The sequence below is a fragment of the Belonocnema kinseyi genome, chromosome 2, assembly GCF_010883055.1.
Source record: "Belonocnema kinseyi isolate 2016_QV_RU_SX_M_011 chromosome 2, B_treatae_v1, whole genome shotgun sequence".
Classification (NCBI taxonomy): Eukaryota; Metazoa; Arthropoda; class Insecta; order Hymenoptera; family Cynipidae; genus Belonocnema; species Belonocnema kinseyi.
In genome coordinates this window covers 130,902,792-130,928,037 of record NC_046658.1, presented here as the reverse complement: position 1 = coordinate 130,928,037, position 25,246 = coordinate 130,902,792, and the positions used below count along the sequence as shown (strand labels likewise).

Here is a 25,246-nt window from a genome sequence, read left to right as displayed (position 1 = left end):
GAAACTGTAACTATTTTTTGTAAGCTCATCTATTTCGTTAAAAGTTTGTTTTGTTTTTGGTCAAAGATTAATTTTTTTTTAAATAAACATGTAACTATTCTATTTTTGATTGAAAATACATTTTTTTTAGTTAAAATCACAACTTTTTGGGTGAATGTTATTATTTCTTAGTAGAGGATTAAACAATTTTGGTGAAATTTTTTTCATACTTGACTGATAATCTGTTTCTTGGTTAAAAATTAACTTTTTTTGCGAAAATCCATCTTTTTCGTACAAAATGTAATTATTTAGAACAATGGAATCTCTTTTTTCAAAAACTTGTTTTTTTTTTTTTATAGAAAATTATCTTCTTGGTCGAAAGTTCATCTTTTTTGTTTGAAAATTAATTTTTTTCGAAAATTCATCTCTCTTGCTGAAAATCGAACCATTTTTTGATAATTTGTGTGTTTTGTTGAAAATTGGTCTTTTTGGTAGAAAATTTATCTTCTTGGTTAAAAATTAATTTTTATCTTGAAAATTTATTTCTTTATATGAAAAAATAAATATTTTTGTAAATTATCGGATTTTGTTAAGAGTTTGTTTTTTCGTTTGGTTAAAGATTAATTTTTTGAACTGAAAATTGGACGATTCCATTTTCGGTTAAAAGTAGAAAATTCAATAATTTTTAGATTAAATTCGATTTTTTAAAATTACTTTTCTTAACTAAAAATTTAGCTGTTCTATTTTCAGTTAAAAATAATAATTTTGTTTACTTGAAAGTGAAACTGTTTAATATTTTTTAATAGAAGATTAAACAATTTTAGTAACATTTTTTTCTCACTTGAATAATAAATCTTTTTTGTTTTAAAATTGATTCATTTTTTAAACTGAAAATTTAAGATTGAAAATTAAACTATTTTTTTATTTAAATTCGAATTAAAAAAAAAAAATTAATTGCATTGGAAAATTGAACTATTCCAATTTTAGTTGAAAATTCACAATTTCCTTTCTTTATTTTATTTATTTTTCTGGTAAAAAATGCGTCTGTTTGGTTCAAAATTTAACTTTGGTTTCTTAACTGTTGTAAAAAATGAACTTATTTTCCCTCTTTTTATACTATTTTGGTCTCTGAAGCCTTTTTATGGATACATATGTGTGTTGTATTTATTAAAAAAAAAACATTTTATGCCTTTTATATACGTTTGACGTTTGTACAGGGGAGAGAAAACTGCTGAAAACAACCTCCCAAGTTGCGCCAGTTTTTCAACAATCAGTTTGAAATCTGGAAAATAGCGGCGTACTTGCGGCAATGATGCTTCACTCGTTATTCCAAAATTAGCATCATTTCCTGGAACAGTTAATTTTTCTTCCTTTTTTTTTAATTTAATAAAAAAGAAGTGCTCTAAGTGTAATTCGATTGGCATCTTTTTTAATTTAATTTGTGAAGACGCGAGCTGAAGGTACGATAATCGATGAAAAACATTGCCGGCATGCGTGACTGCTTCGGCGCCTCGACGTCGTAATTGAAATAGACTGTTTAGTTATATTGGTCCACGGAAGCTGTGGTAAGAATATCCGTGCGTCGTATGGAATGGCATTTGCGAAGTCGTCGAGAAAACAGACCTGTCAGACTCTAGGAGATTCGGCGACTTTAACTTTAACCGAGACCGAATTTCCAAAGTTCTCTCGAAAGGTCGTTTTCTCGACGAAAAGGGTCACGTTAACGACGAACGACGAAGCATAACGTACAAGAAGCGAGTCAAGAATTGAAGATTCCCCGAAATAATTTCCAATTCGGATGCATAATATTGCGCAATATACTCAACTGAGTACTCGCGCACTGCGGCACTCCCGAGGCGAGAGAATGTATACATAATTCATCTGATGGCATTACTGTCTTTGAAATCAATTTTGCAGGCAGTCTAGTTGCCAATATGCCTATATTGTCTATGTGATTGTGTAGCGAATTATAAACATCGATGATAAATCAACAATTAAAATAAAGAAAGTGATTTTCAAAGCAAGTGTTATAATTAGCTTAATTGAATTTAATGTGACAGTTAATCCGGGTATTATTGATTTCTTAACTAACAAAGGTAATTTTTAACCAAAAGTGGAATGGTCATCTTCAAATTTAAAAAATATAATTTTAAATAATAAAAAACTACTTTTCTACACAATAGTTCATTTGTTAATTACATTATTGAACTTTAAAGACAAAATGACGAATTTTCTATATAAAACAGTTAAATTGTCAAATGGAAAATAGCAACGCTTGATAAAAAAAAGGTTAATTTTATACACAAAAAGACAAATTTCCAACAAATTACAAGAACTCTATACTCAAAATTTGAAGTTTTAACTGAACTAGATTCATTTTCAGCAAAAATCGAAGTTTTAACAAAATATTGCACTTTTAACAAAAAGTTTAATTTCCACTTAAAAAAGAACCATCTTAGACAAAAAAAGGAATTTTTAACGAAACAATTCAATTTCCAACCAATGAGATGGATTTTAAACTAAAATTTTGAATCGTTGACAAAAAAATATATTTTTAAGAAAGTAGTTCAACTTTAATACCTAGTTGTTAAACTTTTAAACAAAAAGATTAATTTTCTACCGAAAAACAAATTTTTAACCAACTTCAATAATTCTCCATAAAAAAGATAAATTTAAATAAATAAAAAAAAAACAATTTGAATTTGTTCCAAGTAGTTCAACTTTAAAACCTAGTTATTGAATTTTTAATCACAAAAATGAATTTTTAAACAAAAAGAATAATTTTCTACGAAAAAAATGCTTTTTTAACAAAATTCGAAAATTTTCCATCAAAAGTTGAGTTTTCAACTAAAAAAGAATACCTTTTAATCTAGAAGATTTATTTACTACCAAACAGACGGATTTTCTATAAAATTTAAGAATTAAAAAACCAAAAAGTTCAATTTTTAAAAAAGAAATGAAAATTTTAACTTTTAAGAAAGTAGTTTAACTGTAAAATATGGTTGCAAATTTTGGGCTAAAAAACTTAATTTTCAACCGAAAAAATGGATTTTCCATACAATTCAAGAATGCTCACCGAAAACGTTGCATTTTCTACTAAGAAAGATGAATTGAAAAAAATTAATATATTATCAAAAAGACGAATTTTCAATTAAGTTCTAAAATTCTGAACCAAAAAGGTGAATTTTCAACTAAAAAGATGAATTTTTAAACAAAAAGAATAATTTACTACTAAAATTTTTTTTTTAACAAAAGTCTAAAATTTTGAACCAAAAAGTTGAATTTTCTACTAAAAAAGATTAATTCTGTAACAAAAATATTAATTTACTACCGAAAAAGAAAAATTCTTAACAAAATTCTAGAATTCTGAATCAAAAAGTTTAATTTTCAACTAAAAAGAAGAATTTTTAAACAAAAAAAATATCTTACTACCAGAAAGGTGAATTTTTATTAAAGTTCAAAGGTTCCTAACCAGGTAGTTCAATTTTCAATTAAAATGTATGAATTTTTTAAACAAAAAGATTAACTTACTACCGAAAAAAACGAATTTTTCACAAAACTGTAGAATTCTGAATGAAAAGTTTAATTTTCAAGTAAGAAGAAAGAATTTTTATATAAAAGGAATAATTTAAATTAAAAAAAACAACTAATTTTCAATCACATTTTTAAGTTCTCAACCAAAAAGTTCCAATTTTAACTAAAAAAGATAAATGTTGAAACAACAATATTTATTTACTACCAAAACAACGAATTTTTAATAAAATCCAAGAATTCTTGAAGAAAAAATTGAATTTTCAGCTAAAAACATAGATTTTGAGACAAAAAGATTAATTTTCTACCAAAAACATTAATATTCTGGCAACGTCCTAAAAACTGTGAGAGCCCCCCCCCCCCTTAAAATGTCAACGTAGTTTATGGACGTTCCCTAAACAATTTCAAAAAATACATATACCAACAATGAATCTAAAAAATTTATAATGATTGATGTTGTTGAGCAACACGATTCGGTACAGATCTGCATCATTTAGAAGATATTGATCACAGAAGATTGTTGAAGTTAGTTAAACTGATATTTTACAAATATGAATAACGAATTCAGGTTCTAGGAAGAAAATGAAGAATCAGTTTCTTCATCTTTTTGATATGGTGGATATCTTTTTGCTTTTGTTTTTAAATAATTTATAATTGATATTATGCAGGAACAGCTTTCGATACAGATCTGTATCATCTTCAATTTATTGATCACAAAAAATGTTCTTGAAGTTATTTAAACTTTTATTTCACAAACATAAATAACTAGTAGCCTTCATGCGCTAAGAAGAAAATTAAGAATCTCTTTCTTCGTCTTTCTGATATGGTGAATATCTTTTTGCTTTTAAATAATTTATCATTGATATTGTTCAGCAACACGTTTCGATCCAGATCTTTATCATCTTCAATTTATTGGTCACAAAAAATTTTCTTGAAGTTTAACTTAAACTTTACAAATATAAATAACTAGTAGCATTCATGTGCTAAAAGGAAAATGAATTACTTTCTTTAACTTCCTGATAAGGGTGATTATCTTTTTGTTCTTTTAGCATTCGATAAGATTCCACGTTTTATTCTTAATATATAAATGCTACTAGCATTACAATGATATTTGTAAAGTATCGCTTTTTTTACATTCAACAATTTTGTGTGAACAATAGCCCTGAAAGAGGATGCAGATCTGTATCGAAAACCGTTGCTAAACAACTTCAACAAACCAACGCATATAGTAACAGTAACTGTAAATAATTTATAATTAATGTTGTTGAGCAACACTTTTCGATACAGGTTTGTATCATCTTCAAGTTATTTATCACCAAAGATTGTTGAAGTTAGTTCATCTAATTTTTTACAAATATAAATAACCATAATAGCATTGTTCATAATAGCATTGTTCTTTTATCATTTGATAATATTCTTTGTTTTCTTCTCAATAGATGAATACTGCTAGTTGTACAATATTTGTAAAATATCGGTTTTTCTAAGCTCAACAATCTTTTGTTAACAATAGCTTGAAGAGATTACAGATCTGTATCGATAACTGTTCCTAAAGAACATAACAAATTAAACGCCTATACTAACAATGAATGTAAATAATTTATCATTTATGTGGTTCAGCAACACGTTTTGATACAGATATGTATCTTCCAGTTATTGATCACAAAAGGTTGTTAATGTTAGTTAATTTAATATTTTACAAATATGAATAACTAATTCATGTGCTAAGGAAAAAATAAAGAATCACTTTCTTTAACATTCTGAACATTCTATCATTCGATAAGATTTTTCGTTTTCTGCTGAATACATGAATGCTACTAGTGGCATAATGAGATTTGTTAAATATGATTATTTTTATATTCAAGTATCTTTTGTGAACAAAAAACTTGTAGAGGATATAGATCTATATCGAAATCCATTGCTAAACAACCTCAACAATTAAGCGTTTATACTAACAATGAACGTTAATATTTTACAATTTTGTCGCAACTATTAAACTTTCTGATAAGGGAAATACATTTCTATTCTTTTATCATTCGATAAGATTCTTCGTTTTATTTTCAGCACATGATTGCTACTAAGTTACTATTTAAGTTGTACAATAATAATTGTAAAATTTCGGCTTTTTTCGATTAAATAATCTTTTGTGAACAATAGCTTGAAGCTACAGATCTGTATCACAAACCTTTTCTAAACAATTTCAACAAATAAACGTAGATACTTACATTGAATGCTAATCATTAATAATTTTCTCATAACTATTCAAATTTCTGATAAGGTTACTATACCCTAGTTGTACAATAATGTTTGTCAAATATTAATTTTTTTATATTCAACAATCTTTTGTGGACAACAGCTCGAAGAGTATATAGATTTGTATCGAAACAATTACAAATCAACGAATCTACTGGTGTAATCCACTATTGGATATTTATTTTTTCAGCTTTAATTTGTCATATAATACTTTCTCCACTTGTTCATCATTCATCAGATGTATGACTTTCAAAGTTTTTCTATCCATCTTGTTCTGGTTTTCCCTACACAAGAAACTCCCTGGCCGAATGAAATCCTAAAAAATCTAATTTTCTTCAAAAAGTGCAATATCTCGAGAAACAATCAAAGAGCCAAAACTTTATAAAAAATATATTTTAAGATAAGAAAGACTGAAGAAAGTGCGGGTTGCCAAAGAGTAAGAAATTTAGTATTCCTTGCTGGAAGGTTTAGTAAGAGAATGCAGTGATTGATGCTACCATTACCATACCGCGGTCACTCGCGCATGCATCGTTATACGCTTTCTTTGAGGGCGATGATAGCAGAAAAACTTTACTACTTGCTCTTAACGGGTATAATGATTTCGGAGTAGTGAGTGATTTCTAAGAAGCTTTACAGCGCCAAAGGCACTTGAGATTTTGTATTTTGATCCTCTGGACCTCTGCAAATTTATTCGCGATTTCGCCGTTGCGTCGAACTTGTTACCACTTGTTACCACTTGTTACTACTTGTTACGTGGCTTTACGATACACTAAAAAGTTACTTTATTTTATATTCCAATCGTTAATTTAACGACCGTTAAAATGATAATCAACCAATCGTGTGCCTTCTATTTTGCCGCTGGCAGTTGTTAAGTCGCTGGCGTACGTGCATAAAAAGGAGGTGGGGTTTCTTATTTTTATGCTCTTGGTAATTTGCAGGCATATTCTATAAACTTCAGAATTTTTAATAATCAGTTCGCGGTTTGCCAAGATTGATTTATAAATATGATAATAATCGTTTATTGCGAATTCGAAGACAAAAATAGGATAGGACCTAGAGTTGGAAACGGGTTTACTTAAAATAATATTCTTTCGTCTATAAATTATCACAATTTCTATTTATCATATCATTGATCGTCTTTTTCATATTAAAATTTAAGAAATTTAAATTAGATTAAAATCAAATTTAAAATCCTATTTAATGTCCAATAATTCCTAAGAAGAACAAACATTTTCTTAAGAGGAAAGAAAAATGAGAAGGCAACCAACCAAAACTCCTTCCATTTCTTTTTTTTCTTTCTTTCATCTTTTTTTATTTTTATTCCTATCAAATCCGAATAAAAAAATGTTTGTGAATATTATTGACCAACGTTTCGTTATTCATACAGCACCCTTATCAAAGTAAGAAATTTTTGAGCAGGGAGGAACAACAACGAAAAATTTTTTTTCCTTTCTTGACTGAAAAATTTTTCCAGGTTGAAATTTCAATTCAGTTGTTAAAACTTCATCCTTTTGGTTTGAAAATTCATGACCTTTGCTAGAAATTTTTTTTCAGTTGGTTGTCATTGCAACTTATTGGTTCATGAATAGTCTGATTTTATTTGGATGGAATGAAAATTAATTTTTTTATTGAAAAATTAACTATTTTTCTAGAAAGATCTGCTATTCGATTGGCAATTACCTTTCTCGTTCAAAATTCATCATTTAGATTTTGGCTTAAAAATTCACTTGCTTAGTAGAATTTTTTTCTTTTTTGACTAAAAAATATTTTTTGTGCCAACTTTTTTCCTGCGACTTTCTCTTTTTGGTTTGAAAATTTTTCTCTCTTTTTCATTAAAAATTAAAATATTAATGTAAAAGATCTAATATTTGATTAACAATTAAATTTGTTGTTCAAAATTCTTTTTCTAGATTAAAGATCAACTCTTTTCGCTTCAAAAATAAAAAATCTAATTAAATCTATTTTCTTTCTACACTGGAAAGACCTTTTTGGTTGAAAATTTAACATTTTTGTTTGAAATTCTTTTTTGTTTAAAAATTCTTCTCTTATGCTAAAAATTTAACCATTTTTCTAATTAAAATGCAATTTTCTAGTTGAACTATAATCTTTTCTGGTTGAGGATTCAACTATTTGAATAAAAATTCATTCATTTTGTTCAAAAATCGTATTTTTGTTTAAAAAACCGACCTTCTAGATTAAAAAAACATTTTTTAAATTAAAAATGCAACGATTGTTCTGGAAAATGTACTATTTGATTGAAAATTAATTTTTTTGTACATAATACAAATCTTAGATTCGAAAATTCAGCTGTTTTGCAGAAAATTCGTCTTTTTGACTTAAAAATTCAATTATTTATTTGACTTTTTTTCTTTATCGATTAAGAAATCTTCCTTCATTAAAATTTCAATTCATTTGTTGTAATTTTGTCTGTTTGTTTTTGAAAACTAATCCCTTTTTGTTGACAGTTAAACTAATTTGTTCCAAAATTATGTTTTTATTGGTTCCTCATTCTAGTTTAGAATTCATCTTTTTTGTTAAAAAATCAACGGTTTGTTGAAAAATGTATCTACATAGTTAAAAATGCAATATTTCGGATTGAAATGTTATAAATTTGAAGCAGTTCAATATTATTAAAATTAAATTTTTTTTAAATATCTTCGCTGCACTGGGAATCGAACCACATAACTTCCGATTGCCGGTCAGGTGCTTATAGAAAAGGTGTTTAGTTCAAAAGGAGGTTCAAAATTTGAAATATTTTAAGCCTTCACATATTTTTCATAATATTTAATTTTTGAAAATGTTTTTGCACCATTTTAAAACCACATTCTTTTTTGTTTTAGGTGAGTTTACTTTCCATAAATTGATTTCGATACATAGAAGTTTTGGGTAAGTACAAGCAAAATGAATTGTAAAATTGTAATCAGTAATTAAATGATGTTAAATTTCCAAAGTTTTTTTTTTATGTAAGTGGTAAGCCTAATTTATAGAAGATCTCATTTCATATTTTGTTATCTGAAGGCTCGCAAAGCAGAACTGAAAGAGCGCTTGAGCAGTAGGCAGGAGTGGGGATGACGCGACGAAAGATAGCATGAAATCCGTTCTCTCATTCGTCGCGTTTTCTACACGTTACCCCCACTGCTGACTACTCCTCGAGCGCTCTTTCGTTTCTGCTTTCCTAGCCTCCATTTGACGAATTCGGAAGAAAACTATTTAAGTAAATTTCTTATACCAGGGCTTATACAGACTTTTGATCTCTAAACAAATCTCCTCCAGTATTTGTATAATATTTTTAATTATTAATCATAAAATTATAAAATTTTTAGAATTATTTTTTATTCCTGATTAAGTAGAAAGGACCCCAGCTGATAAGGTCCATCGGCAATAGTTTTGCGATCCCTCAGCTGTATGAGGGGAAGTTTAGTGGTGGGGGAAGACCAAACAGGTATTATTATTATTGCAGTAGATGTGATCACATATGTATCGCCCATGCACGGACAGAAGTTTGGCAGAACCGCTCACTCAACACGCGTACAATTGTCGCACCAATCACACAGTGAACAGCGCACACTTCTGTTTAGCAGAACGGCCCCACTGATTCAGGAGAATCATTACCCCGAACAAGCCAAATCATTTAATCAACAGTATAGTCGAGCCGTTCTGCACACGCGGCCTTTGAGGCAAAGTTCCGCGCTTGTGCAGCTTAGGAAAATATAGAACTCACATTTGGATACGGCTGATCTGCGTAAGTTCGGGGTAAACAGTGCTCCGAATCTGGAGCGGACGCCGCTAGCGCGAAGGTTTTACCTAAATTCTCTGCGTATAGAAAATAATACTACTATATGTGGAAAGTGTTGTAAATACCTGGCCAAATACAAAAAGATTTTAAATTTAAATAAAAAATCAAATGGAAATAATTTCTCCCAAATTTTATTCCATTTTTCTTGTTTACATCAGTCCCGAACCCACCAACTAATAAATCAGAGCATCAGCTGTTGATACTTATAATAGAAGAAAATCGCTGGTCATCGATGAAACCACAAAAGGGTCTAAACGTTGGCTATTCATCTGTCCAATTACTGATTGAGAAGGGAAAGGTGATTCAAGGGAATGACAATAAGAAAATATTTCTTTCTGAAAATTAAAACCACTCGTACGGAGAACAAGAGTAAAGACTAAACAAACATTTGCACAAAGGCTAATGCTCTGTGCCAGAAATTGTATTATTAGACTAGACATTAGACAAGTCGTTCAATGATCTCATACGAGAAATGTCTTTCTTTATATTTTATCAATTGTGGTTAAAAATAAATGGAAAAGGGTGATAAAATTGACAGACTTATGTAAGATGACTTTCGAAAAAGTAGGAAAAGTATCATCTGTTCTTGAAAAAAGTTTTAGGAAGTAGCCTTGACTTTTAAATGAGAAGCCAAAATTTCAATTTTTAACATAACAAATATCAAGTCTTAGATAAAAACAAAAGGAACCTTTTTTTATAATTACGGATGAAAAATAATTCTTTGTTGAAAGTTCTTATCAATGATTTTCAACACAGGCAGGGATGCTAACCATTTACAAAATAAATGTTTTTTTATATCCAATATTTTTTTAAAGATTTTTTTGATCAAATTATCAACGTTGTCTCTAAAACAGATAAGCTTTAGAAACTAGATAAATTGTTAAAGAAAAATATTATTTTCTTCGTGAGCAACACCAAACACATTTTTAAAAAGAAAGCGCATTGTTCAATTTATATTTTTTGATTAAAGTTTAATAACTTTATTTTTAGGAAAGATAAATTTGTATTTCCTTGTCCTTTTTGTAACTCTTCATAGCGAAAATTTACTTCAAATTTACAAAAAACTCTTTATGATAATGAATTGAAATGTTGTTCCTAAAGTTTATAGTTTCAGAGGGAAATTAGTATAATGTATTTATAAAAATATTATCTGGAAATTATTATTTATTATATAATTAAATTTTTACTGCAAAAAAAAGTTTTATTAACCTTTCAAACAGACTTCGAACTCTTTTCAGTTTTTCTTATTTCATAATGACAATAAGAAATTTGTAAACAAATTAATAAAATTAATAATCTTCCTTCATTTCATCAAAAAAAAATAATAATAATAAAAAAGGTATTTTATGTAGGAAAAATTCAAGATCAAAAACCAGATGAAAAAATTGAAAAGTCGGGTTTTATAAAATCATCTATGTTGCTTTAAAATAATAATGATTAAAGGGATAACTAATGCCAGCCACCTTTTTTCTAAAAATATTTAGAGCTGTCTAAATATTATAACCTAAAAAGTTAATAACTAATTTTTTTTTTAGAAATTTGTTTTATCGCATTAACCTCGTGACAAGAAAAACATTTTTAGAACAAAAGTGTATAAAAGTCCTTCAAAATACATCTTTATTTATTTTTATTAGGATTTGCCTACAGACACATTTTTCAATTTTTTCAACTTTTATGTTACATCTTCAATTTCTTTCACTGTGATATGAAATTTTTTACATTTATGTTAATTTGAAACAAATATTATTCACTCAAGAGAAAAATAAAATCTAATCTAAACTCAGGGACCTTCAAGCCGAAAGAAGAATTTTTTTTGCAAAAATTACAATTTTAAACAAAAAATTATACTAATTATAGTAAATTATACAAATTTTTTCAAAAAAAAAAAAAAATTGAATACTTAAGCAAAGAAGAAGAATATTTAACTATAAAAGTTGCATTTTAATTTAAAAAATGAAATTTTTACTAAAATACATGAATTTCTAAAAAAAAAACGATAAATTTTCAAAAAACAAAGGATGACCTTTTAAACAAAATGGTTGAATTCTCTACCAAATAGTTGCATTTTTGCATAGTTGAATTTTTATCCAAAAAAGATTCCACTTCACTTTTAAGATCAAAATAAATATAAATTTGATTTAAAAAAGTAATGTTCAACGATATAGTTACATTTTCAACTAAAAATTAGAATTTTGAACCAAAATTCTGAACCAAATTATTTAGATGATTAAATTTAAAAAATTAAACAATAAAATTTCTCCTAAAACAGATGAATTTTTCGTTAAAAAATAAAAAATAAATAGTTAAAATTTCATCCAGAAAATATTTCAGTTCTTTTTTCAACAGAAAAATGTTAGATTTAAACAAAGATAATATTTTCTGCGAAATAGTTGTATTTTTAAAACAACAGTTGCATTTTTATTCAAGAAGGATGAAATTTCTTCTACAACAGATGAGATAAAAAATTGTTTTTAATTTAAATTTTTATCCAAAGAATATTCCAGTTTACTCTTCAACACCAAAATAAGAATGGTAAATAATAAGCTAATTTTCTGCTGAATAGTCGAATTTTTAACCAAAAAAAAAACGAATTTTAAACAAAAAGTAAAATTTCTCTAAAATGGTTGAACTTGCAAAAAAAAACATTTGTATTTTTATCCAAGAACGATACTGTTAAATCACGAAGATAAACTTAAAAAAAAGTTTTCATCAAACAACGATTTCAGTTGACTTTTTAGCAACAAAATGCGAATTTCAAACAAAAGGTTAATGTTCTGCAAAAATAGTTTAATTTATAAACAACAAATACGAATTTTCGACAAAACAGTTGAATTTCCATTCCAAAGACGAATTTTTAACCAAAAAGTATAACTTTTAACAAAAAATTGTTGAATTTTCTACCAAACAGTTGCATTTCTGTCCAAAAATGATGGCATTTCTCTTAAAACAAATGAATAGTTGTTTTGAAAAAATTTTTTTAATAGTTGAATTTTGACCCAAAGAAGATTCCAGTTGACTCTTTAATATCAAAGCATGAGTTTTTTTACACAGAAATAAGTTTCTAAGAAAAAAATGGAATTTTCAATCTAAAGAGACGAATTTTCTCAACCAAAAGGGATGAATTTTTAACATCCTAGTTAAATTCTCTACAAAATAGTTGCATTTTTATCCAATAAATATAAATTTTTTTACTAAAACAGATATTTTTAATGAAAAACGACTCATTTTTTTAAGTTGAATAAAAATTTGTTTTTAATAGTTGAATTTTCACCCAGAAAATACTTCAGTTCTTTTTTCAACAGCAAAATATTAAATTAAAAAAAAGATTAAATTTTCTTAAAAAGTGGAATTTTTAACCCACATATGTGAATTTCAAAACAAAAAGTAAATTATCTCTGAAAGTTGAATTTTCAGCAACAAAATATAAATTTTAAATAAAAAGGTTAATGTTCTATGAAAGACAAATGCGACAAATCAACTTCTTTCGCTGTTCGAAAAATGTTACTATGATAAATTTCAATTTTAATCACAGAGAAACTTTTAAAAATAAAATTAGCAAAAATTGTAACATTTTAATTGAGTGCGTCCTTCACTCATGTACGTCATTTTTGCGAATTCGCAAAAACTTTCTCCTGAAGATTATCTTTTTAATTGTAAGTTCTATTATTTTGTTGCAGCTGTTTTGTTGAAAATTAAATTATTTCCTAAAAAATTAAAATTTTTTTTAAAATTCGTATTTTTGTGTTGAAAAGTCAATTTAAATCGATTTCGTGGAAAAATAATTTTTTTTATTTCTTTTTTTTTATTTAAAAATTCACCTGTTTTAATAGAATTGTTATCTTTTTTAGATAAAAGTGCAAGAGTTTGGTTTAAAATTCAACAATTTTATTAAGAAGTCATACTTTTTGGTTAAAAGTTCTGCTATTTTATTGAAAATTTAATTATTTCAGAAAAAATTTTTCTTTCTGTTTACCAAATAGTTGAATTTGTATAAAAAACACAAAGTTTTTCGAAACAGTACAATTTTTAACAAGAATGTTAATTTCCAACAAAGAGCGATTAATTTTCAACCAAAAAAATGTAACTTTTCCAGCATAAAAGTTAAATTTTCAATCCATAAGGACGAATTTTTAATAAACAAGTTGAATATTTTAACAAAAAAGATTACTTTTAAACAATAAAATTGTATTTTTAAATAAATGGTTTAATTTTTAAACAAATCGTTGAGTTTTCAAACCAAAAAGACGAATTTCTTAGAAGAAAGTTGAATTAATAGCCTGAAATGTTGAATATTTAACAAATAGATTATTTTCAAAAAAAAAGTTGAATATTCAACTAAAGGGTTACATTCTTTAAAAAATTAATGAAAAGTTTTATATACAAAGAAATACTTGCCTTGGAAAACAAATGAGATTAGTTTTTAACAAAATAGATAAATTTTCCACTAAACAATTCAACTATTTAGTTGAATATAAATCTTTTTGGCAGGTATAAAATTCAACAATTTCAGTTGAAGATTCATCATTTTAGTTGAAAACTTATCAGTTTGGTTGAAAGTTATTTTTTTCAACTGAAAACTTAACCGTTCCATTTTAGGTCGGAAATTGACCTTTTCGCGTTAAAAATTCAACAATTTGGATTTAAATTTGTCTTTTTAAATTGCAAATTAAATTATTTCTTTAAAAATTCGCGTATTTAGTTAAAAAATCTAACTTTTTGGTAGAAAATAATTTTTTTCTTTGCAAGTTAATCTCCTGGTTAAAAAATTCTTCTTTTCAGTTGAACATTCAAGTATTGCAGTTAAATATTCATCATTTTAGTTGAACATTCATCTTTTAGGTTAGAAATAAATTTAATTGGTTGAAAAATAAACTCTTTTGTTGAAATTTTTTTATAGAACATTCATCATTTGAAATAAAAATTCATTTCTTTGGTTAAAAAAAGAACTATTTTATTGAAAACTTGTAGTTTCTTTATTTGAACATTGATTTCCTTAAATTAAAATTTAATCAATAAAGTTTTTTTGCAATTTCTCTTTTTCAGTAAAAATCATTCTTTTTTTGTTTGTTTAAATATCAACTATTTCTGTTCAGGATTCCTCAGTTAAGACTAAAATTATATTTTGTTCCTAGATATATAACTATTTCATTTTCTGTTCAAAATACACGTTTTTTAGTTCAAAATTCAACTTTTTGGTTGAAAATTTGTCTCCTTTAATCGAAAATTCAACTATTTTTTTATAATAAGTGCACTTTTTGAAAAATGTTATTTTTTGGTAGACAATTAATCTTATCTAGAATGACCGTCATGATTTTAAATAAATATTTTCGTTTTACGGCAAATATGAATATCTTATTTTTATTTGACCGAGAAAATTAAGAAATTTGACTGGGAATTTAAAATCGTCCGCCGAATCGCCACCCTACGATTTTTAGCTTGTTGATCGTGCGAGAATCTCACTGTCGATAATCATTAGGAGTTGGTAAAGGAAAATTTGAAAGTAAACTGTAAAGTGAGTCTGAGATTTGAATCAGAACAGTGCCCTAATGTCCCACGTGTCAAATGTCCGGGAAGGGAGAGTAGAATCACAAAAGGGAATAAAGACTGGATTAGAGTAGGTCGGGACTTTGTTCAAAACTGATTCTCACTTGCGCTCACTGTGCCGTCAGGAAAATACGTCGCCTTGGCAACCCATACCATGCATCCCTCTCTTCCTCGTGCGCAGAAGGGAGACGCACGGTGAGTTCCTCGCTGAGCTCAAAACTGAGCTCACTGAATTCAGAAGTGGAAATCAGTGGAGATCAGGTGAAATCACTAAACTCGGCGTTGTCTGATTCCCCTCATCCCAGATCCAGCGTTCCACTCTGAACTGCAGATGCACTCTGCAGTCACCCTTGAATCCGGATAGCAGACTTTGTTCACTATGGTCCAGGTTATCGGACAAAGGATAAAACCTTCCCCAAGGCACATCCATATCTAAATGGTTACAAGGCAAGGTTGCACTAATGTGGCGCACCATGCCGGAAGCACGCACATATGCCATTCCATTTCGACCCCCTGATGTGTCCTTTATATTTTCATTTATCCCCGAACGTGCATGTGGTCCACTTGCAGTTTTCGAATTCCAACATAACCTGAATGAAAATTAGAAATGAATGAGCAAAGTGTAGGTAGTAAGCTCCTATTTCGAGGGAAGATGTTGGGATTGCTGAGGTAACAATGATTAATAAATTGTATCTTTTCTTTGGGCACGTATTTTAATGTCAGATTTTCTCATATTCACGAGGCTTTTAAAGGTTAGGTTTAATAGATCATCTGGAAAACGTGGGTATCTTGTGACACTTCGCAGGACTGAGAGTAACGAGCTCAGAGTCCCGAGGTGGACGCATTGTCCCCGAGATATTATTTATCTGAGGTTGAATAAAAACGTGGCAAACGATTGAAAACAAAAATTATCCGATTGATAATATAAGTCTAATAATACAATTTTCGTTTAAGAAATTTTTCTTGATTAAAAATTAACTTTTTTGTTAAAAATAAAACTTTTTGATTCGAATTTTTTTAATTTAAATTTGTTGGTTGAGAACAATCTATCTGTTACATGTTCAACATTTAAGGCTGATAATTTATCTTTCTTTCACAACATTTATCTTTTAGCTGGATAATTCAACTATTTATTTAAAAATTCTACCATTTATTGAAAAAGTTTTTTATATTATTCAGATTTCAGAAGTTAATTTTTTTGGTAAAATGTTCAGCTTTTATGTTAATAATCAGTCTTTTTGGAAAAAAGTTCGTTCTTATTGATTGCAGATTTTTGTTTGAAAATTCTGGAATTTTAGTGAAAATTCTTCTGTTTATTTAAAAATTCAACTGTATGGTTCAAAAATCTCGTATCCAGCTGAAAATTTGTCTTTTTGGGTAGTAAATTAATGATTGTGTAAAAATGCATACTTTTTAGTTGAAAATTCTTGAATTTCATTTAAAAAATCGTCTTTATGGTAGCAAATTAACCTTTTTGTTTGAAAATTCATATTTTTTAACTGAAAATTCTACTTTTTGGTTCAGAATTCTCGAATTTTGTTAAAAAATGGTATTTTTTAGTAGTAAATTAATTTTTTTGTTAAAAAATTTTATTTTCTTAGTTGAAAATCCCACTTTTTTTATATTTCTTCAATTTTATTGAAAATTCGTTTTTTTTTTAGTAATAAATTTATTTTTATTGGCAAATTCAACTTTTCGTTTAAAAATTCATCTTTTTCGTTAAAAATTTAACAACTAGGTTTTAAAGTTAAACCACTTTCTTAAAAATTAAAAATTAAATTTTCTTTCTTCTTTAAAATTCAACTGTTTGGAGAAAAATTCATTTCTTTCGTTGGAAATTGAACTATTTTATTGAAAATTTCTTTTTCTTGGTTTGAAAATTATTTTGTTAATTGAAAATTTAACTATTCTATTTTTGGTCGAAAATGTTTTTTTGTAAAGTACAAATTCAACTTTTTGTTAAAAAATGGTTTATTTTTTTGGTTAAAAATTAATCTAGTTTATTTGAAAATTTCGTATAAAGTTCGATTAGTTGAAAATTTATATTTCATCTTTCTTGGCAAAAATGCAAATATTTGGTAGAGAGTTAAACTATTTTGTTTAAATTCGTCGTTTTTGGTTGAAAAAATCGTTTAGCAAAAAATCAAATTCAGCTGTTTGGTTAAAAATTTATCTCTTTTTATTGAAAGTCCAACTGTTTTATTGTAAATGAAACAGTTTGATTAAATTGATTTATTTTATTATTAACTGTTTAGTTAAAAATTTTCAAATAAAATGTTCATATAAAAATTCTTTGAAGAAGTTATCTTTTTTGTTGAAAATTCAAATGTTTAGTGGAAAAGCCATTTTTTTATATTTATAATTCAACTTTCTTTGTTGAAAATGCATGTAATCCCTTAAAAATTTCTCTTTTTTGTAGAAAATTAACCTGGTGGATTTTAGTTGAAAATTCATCTATTTTGTTAAAAAATCATCTTTTTTATGGAAAATTAACTTTCTTGGTTGAAAATTCATAATTTTGGTTTAAAAATCATATGTTGTGAAAATTTAATTTTTCTATAAAGATGCAACTACTTGGTTGAAAACTGCTTTGTTACCTATTAATTTTTTTTCATTGAAAATTCACCCACTTTGTTAAGTATGGAACTATTTTGTTAAAAATTAGTTTTTTTTTTAATTCGTTTTTAATTTGTATGGTTTATAATTTTATTATTTTGATAACTATTGCTTTTTTTAGTGAAAAATATTTTTTTCAACTAAAATATAAATATTCCATTTTTTGTTAAAAATGCATCCTCGAATTAAATTTTTTTGTTGACAAAAACGCAACTACTTTGCTAAACATAAGTTTTTTGGGTTGAAAATTTAATTATTTTGTTTTTAAAATTTATTTTTAATTAGTTCAAAAACCATTTTAAGTATAAATATAACTATTCAACTTTTGGTTGAAAACTCGGTTCAAAATTCATCCTCGAATTTATTGTTTTCAGTTTCAAATTTCTGTATTTTGTTGAAAATGAGTCTTTTTGGTAGAAAATTAATCTTTGTAGTCGCAAATTAAGTTTTTTCTTAAAATTTTAATTAATTGGTTTAAAATTAATTTTATTATTAAAGATTGGATAAGTCAACTTTTGGTTGGCAATTCATTTATTTGGTTAAAAATTTAACTGTTTTGGTGAAAATAATATGAATAAAGGTCAGGAAAAATAAAAAATTGGTCAGGGAAAAGTCAAGAAAGTTTTGGGAATTTCAAAATTGGTATTTTCTAACAACCCTGGTTTTTTAAAAATTTTCTTTAAATTATAAATTATTATAGTATAGTATATAATATAATTTAAATTAATAAACTGTATTGCTCAACTTTGTACTAGTAGATATTGACACCATCCGTGTGCTCAGAGATTATTGAAAAATACTTTGTCGTGACAATTTTCTAAGCAAATTTACTCGTCGCAGGTAAACAATGTTTGTTTTCGGCTGCTTAGAAGTAAAGATAAAATGTCTGTGAAAACATGTGCGCGTGTTTAGCTTCAGAGTTGGTTTTTTTATTGTTATTCGTGATACTAACTAGAAACCTTGAATGTTTTGAAATACTGTTTACGACAATGACTCGGTAGATAAGAAAAAAAAATAGTTCTAATAGAATGAAGCGAACTAGTTTACAATATCAGAAAAATATTTTTAAAAACTTGATCAAGAAAAAAAAATTTGCTGTATGTAGATTAAAAGAAATAAATGGATAAAATAAATTTTTGTGATTATTGCAGATTTTTCTTTTCATTAAGCATTGAAATTCAAATAACAGAATTTTAATTTTGTAATACAGTAGAGAACTCGGATATTAAATGTATACAAAACGAAGGAAGAATTTTAGAACAAAATCAAAAAACAACCGAATTTACAACTAAAAATTTTTCGCTGAAGAAAGAAATAAAAGTTTATCTAAATTGTAACCTGTAAGACAAAAGATGAATTTTTTCTACCGAAATTGAATTTTTAAAGAATAAATATAAATTTTCAGGAAAAAAATTGATTTTCCACGATATTGATGCAATTTTACCTAACAAAAATGAAATTTTAAACCAAGAAAAATTTTTCCCCTACAAAGGAGAATATTCAAATAAGAAAAAATCAATCTTAACAAAATTGAAAAGTTACATTTTTAATTAAGAAATTTATTTTAAACCAAAAAAAAAAGAAAACTTTTCCACTGAACGGTTAAATTTTTAACCTGAGTCAAAAGGCTTCAATCAAAACAAATTTTTAACAGTTTCGTTGACGTTTTTTGAAAGACTTGAAGTTGGCTAAACAAAACTTTATCGCTCTAAAAAATTTCCTGTCAAAAATTTTATGCCTAGTTTTTTCTGTGAAAGAATAATTATTTTTAACCAAAAAGTTACATTTAATAAAAAAAGAACTTTCTACTAAAACAGATGAATTTTTAAATAAAAGAGATAAATTTTCAAAAAAATAGTTGCATTTTCTATTAAAAAAGTTCAGTTTATTTTTTACGATCAAAATATGAATTTTTAAAAAGGAAATAATTCTCTACGGAAAAAATTGAATTTTCTATCCAAAAAGACAAAAAAATAAGTTACTACGAAGAAATTTAAATTTTCAATACAAAAAGACGTATTTAAAAAAAAAAGGATACATTTTTAACGAAGTAGTTGAACTCTCTACCAAATAGTTGGATTTTTATCGAAGAAATATACAATTTTTACAAAAACAGATGAATTTTGAATTATAGACAATTTTTTTTTACATTTTTCAACACCAAAATACAAATTTTACACAAAAAGTAAATTTTCCACCAAATAGTTAAATTTTCGAACAAAAAAGTAGAATTTTTAATTGAAAAGGATGACTTTTTCACTAAATATATTATTTCTTAGTCAGTTGCATTTTTATCTAAGAAAGGTGAAATTTCTCTCACAAAAGATGAATTTTTAATACAAAAAAATTACTGCAATAGTTAAATTTTCATCATGAAAAGATTTCATTTCTCTTTTCGACACTAAAATATCAAATTTAGACAAGAAGAAAATTTTCTATGAAAACGACATAATTTTTATCTAAAAAGTACTACTTTAACCAAATTTTAAAATTATATTTTTCTGAAAGAAGATCTTCTAACAAATGCTCCACTGGAAATCGAAAAATTTAACAAACAAAAATTAAAAAAAAAAGTTAAATTTTCATCCAAAGAAGATTCCAGGTCACTTCTTAACACTAAAATAATAATAATAAGTTAATTCATAATAATAACAATAATAAACAAAAAAACAAGAATTATAAAAATCAATTAATTTTTTCTTAAATAGTCGAATTTTCAACCAAAAATTGTACATTTTTAACGACATTGTTGAATTTTCAACAAAACAGTTGCATTTTTATTTAAGAAAGATGCAATATTTCTACTAAAAATGATGAACTTTTTATTCAAATAAACAAATTTTTAAATTTAAATTTTCAAAATAGAAATTTTAAATGAAAGGTTTAAGAGAATTTGTCAAATTTTCAATTTATTAATAAAATTTATTACTAAAAAGATAATCTTTAGGAGAAAATGTTTAGAAATTTGTGAATATTTCCCGTTTCCAATTTCAAAGTATTTGAATAAATTCCGGGTGTATGTTGTTTTTCGTTTTCAATTTCAAAAACCTTCTTAGCCCCAAAAACAGATTATTGTTATTCAATACAATAATTGTTTTGATTATGTTCTTTGCTGAATTTTCAATAAACAAGCTACACAACAAATTATTTTCTCCGTTGAGAATACTTTTAATAAAATTATTGTGAAAAAACTATTTTTACAAACGTTGAAGATTTAATTGATAAATCAAAGTAAATAATATTTATTATATTATTTATTTAAAAAGCAAATAATAGATGATTTTACAAGACGATTCAGAGTCAATTCACAATTTTAGAATTTGCAGATTTTAATGTTAAAAATTAAACTGTTCAATTGGAAGGTCTTATTATTTGAACAAATGTAAACGCCTGATTGATACTTTATAAACTATTTTCAATTTTAAAACAACTTCAAAATAATATTTTGTAATCAAAGGCTTTTATTATATTTATAATATTATTACAGTCTATAATATTTCATTTTTAAACCATTCAATTCGAAATTTTTCAATTAAGAAAAAGAACAAGTAATTAATATTTAAAAATCTCTGCCTTTTCATTTATAATTAGTTATAAATTAAATATTATAAAGATAGAAAATAAACTAAACGTTGAAAATTACAATTTTAATTGTTCTTTGAATTTTAATGCAAAAATAACAAACTGATTTAAAGCTTTAGGAGAATAAAAACCATTTTTAGAAAAATTGAAAATGATTTTTTATTTTCAAAAATTAATTTGAATGCAGTAATTATAAAGATTTAGAAAGATTTACAATATTATTAAAAATGTATTTGGATGATTTTAAGGAATTTTTTCTTTCAATTTGGCAGGATTTAAGAAAAAATTGTAGGAAAAATTCGAATAATTTTTAAGCATGTTTAGAAGTTCTGCAAAACTTCTAAAATAATAAAAAAAAAATTTAATTATCATACAAAATCTAAATGATTTATGATTTTTAAGCATATAATGGATTTTTAAACTTTTAATAAAGGATAACTTTTAATTTAAAAAGTGTACATTTTTGGCTTTAGAGTTAGATTTTTTGAATTTCATTGACAGTGAAAAATATTTGTGAACCGGGAAATAACCGGGGACTTTTTCTTTCATAAATGGCCACCCTCAGTCAATTTAATTAATTTACCTTTTTTGAAGTTATTTTTTTTGTACAATGTTTTTTGATATTACTAGCAGCCACTAATGGATATTTATTAATTTATCCAGTTTCATCAAAATAATGTTTTGAAATAATTTTTCTTAAAATGAGAACTCATTGGTCTAAAATAAATCTTAGAATTGAGGAAATCATATCTAAAGGAATCCTGTATGCTAATGTTTTGAATTGCTGTATTCAAAAACTCCTTATAATTTTCTAAACTAATTTTTGTGTTAAAAAATTAAATCGACTTAAGTTGTTGGTGCACCAAGATCTTCCAGTGAAACAATCAAGAAATAATTGAAGATCGAAGTGGTATCTCTAGTAACTTCACAGCATGAATTCTCTGATCGAAGTAATCCACTTAGACTCAAGGACTTTCGTAATGATCTGGTGGCAAGATCGATAAATTTGTTCAAAGTGGCCTGCTGGTGCATTTAAGTTGAAATTTTTTATAATTTTATAGCCAGCTAATGGCACGTACATGAATCCGGATCGATATTTTTTTGGTTGTCAGTGTCTACGCCTTCAGCGTTATTACCAAACCTGGAAGTCCTGGAAAACAAAAAAAATTTTTTAATTCTGGAAATCCTGGAAAACACATGGAATTTCAAAAAACATTACTAATTTTTTTGAGTCACACCTAGTCTAAAGACTACTTAATTATGTTAGTGTTTCTAGGAGAATTTTTATTTTGCAAATTGATACAAACTGATTTTTTAAATGATCAAAATTTATTTTTTATTTCTGGATTCTGAAGCCAAACTCATCTCCAACTATGAAGAATCTATTAATATTATTATATTGAAAAATGAATCATTTGAATGAATTATTATTATTGAAAAATGTTCCAAATTTTTTAAATCTCAATTGTCGGGAATATTTGGAATATTGTCGTATTTTTTCATAGTAAACTATGGACCATTAGGAAAATGTATGCTCCAAAATTGACAGTTTTCTGTATTTTGATTTAAAAATATCACTAATTTTTGATAATTTTTGGTAATCATGAAAAACTGAACCTTTCTGATGGGGTTGTAGGTTTAAAAAAAAAGTACATCTTTACAAAAATTTGCAATTTTCTACAAAAAACTATACAAAGAACATTGTAGTTTGTCATACAATTTTTTGAACCATAGTTTGCATTGATTGATCAATTGCACAAGAAATTGTTGGAAAATCAGTTCGCGACCAGTGGAATGTGTTGAAATTGAATAAAATTAACTGGATTTGAAAAAAATGTTCGACTGGAATTTTCGCAAGGGTAGACCTTTTAAATTAGAAGCTGTTGGATTTTATTGGTATACTGGTCCAAGTCCTTTGAAGGAATCCATCTTTATAGTTAATTTCTTACATTGCTATACCTTATACCAGTTATGTCCTATGATTAACTGATGTTATTTGATGTTGGCCAGGTAAGAATTTAATTAGAAGATGTTGGATTTTGTTCGTATACAGATCCAATTCCAATCCTTTAAGAACCTTCTGTATAGTTGGTTTGTTCCTTGGTTGTATCTTCTCTTAACAGTATTGGATGATTATCTGATGCTAATTGATGTTAGCTGGTAAGAATTGAATTAGATTTTGTTGGTATGGTGGTCCAAATCCTATAAAGGAACCCAACTCTATAGTTCGTTTGTTTAATTGTTTTACCTTCTTCCAAACCTGTTGCATGATTAACAGATGTTAGTAGATGTTAACCTATTAAGAATTTAATTAGAAGATGTTGGATTTTGTTTGTATACAGTTCAAATTCCAATCCTTTGTAACAACCCATCTGTATACTTGGTTTGTTCCATTGTTGTATATTCTTCCAACACTGTTCGATGATTATCTATTGCTAATTAATGTTAGCCTGTAAGAATTGAATGAGAAGATGTTCGATTTTGTTGGTTGACTGGTCCAAATCTTGTAAAGAAACCCATCTGTATTAGTCAGTTTGTTTCATTGTTGTACCATCTTCCAACCATTTTGTAGAATTAGCTGTTGTTCTTTGATGTTGATCAGATAAGATTTGAATTAGGAGATGTTATTTTTTGTTTGGAGTATTGGTTCATGTTAATTAACGTCCACCAGGTATGAAGTTAATTAGAAAATGTTGGCTTTCTTTGTTATACTGGTACAAATCGTTTAAAAACAACACAACTCTTTCGTTTGTTTATTTCATTGTTATACCTTCTTTCAACCCTGCAGCATTATTAGCCGGTGTTAATTTATGTTGGCAGGGTAATAATTTTATCAGAGGATGTTAGATTTGGTTGGCATATTGGCTTATTTTAATTGAAGCTTATCAGGTCAGAATTTAATTAGAAGATGCTGGATTTTGATGATGAACCGGTCCAATTCCAATTCTTTGTAAAAAAAAAAACCCATCTGTATAATTGGCTTGTTCCATTGGGAGAATTAAGCACTTTTGATTAGAATTTGAAGTATAGAAAGAATGAAATTAGAAGATGTTGGATTTTATTGGTATAATGGTCCAATCCTTTGAAAGAACCTATCTCTCTAATTGGCTTGTTCCATTATTGTACCTTCTTCCAACCCTGCTGCATTATTAGCTCGTGTTAAATAATCTTGACCAAGTTTAAATTTATTAGAAGATTTAATATTTTGTTCGTATACTGAGACGTGTTGATTGACGTTGGCCAAGTAAAAATATAATTAGAAGATATTCGATTTTCTTGGTACCGTGCTGCATGATTAGCTGATGGTATTTGATGCTGATCACGTAAGATTTTAATTAAAAGATATTAGATTTTGTTTGTATACTGGTCCAAATCCTTTAAAGAAACCCATCTGCATAGCTGTTTTTTTAATTAAAGAATGTAAATGTAGAATAAAAAATGGAGTAATGGTTGAAATTTCGACAAAATGGTTTATTTTTTAACCAAAAAGATAATTTTCATAAAAGAATCTTAATTTCCTAAAAAAAAATTTCGACAAGATTTTTAAGCAAAAGAAAAAAAGAACTTTTTCCAAAATATTTGAATTTTCAATCCAAAAAGAACGATATTTCAACAAATCAACAGAATCTTGATAATAATTCGATTACAAGTGTACTACTTTCGATTACAAGTGGATTACTATAGATTACAAGTGGTTTTCTTCTAATTACAAATTGATTAATTTATATTTAAAGTTCATTACTTTAGATTACAACTGGATTGCTTTAGATTACAATTGGATCACCTTCGATTATAAGTTGGTTACTTTAGATTTCAAGTGGATAACGGCGGATTAAAACTTCATTAATTGGGGCCCGTTCATTTTTCGGAACTGATAAAATTTAAGAAAGGTAAAATTTCAGAATGGGTTATAATACATAATGGTAAAACTTAGGAATACCAAAAATT

The 25,246-nt window shown here is 26.5% G+C and overlaps 2 protein-coding genes across 5 annotated transcripts in view; one reads left to right on the top strand and one right to left on the bottom strand.

The window, feature by feature from the left end:
- Window positions 1-25,246, top strand: part of LOC117168125 (tensin-3) — a 639,780-nt gene that overhangs the window by 59,576 nt on the left and 554,958 nt on the right. The window lies entirely within an intron of this gene.
- The window catches only part of LOC117168127 (putative sodium-dependent multivitamin transporter), a 97,466-nt gene continuing 94,254 nt past the window's right edge, over window positions 22,035-25,246 (bottom strand). The window contains exons 8-9 of the mRNA XM_033353539.1: window positions 22,378-22,448; window positions 22,035-22,283 (exon numbers count right to left, since the gene is read on the bottom strand). Coding sequence (XP_033209430.1) covers window positions 22,264-22,283; window positions 22,378-22,448 — 91 coding nt within the window. The 3' untranslated portion in view covers window positions 22,035-22,263. The remainder of the gene's footprint in view (window positions 22,284-22,377; window positions 22,449-25,246) is intronic.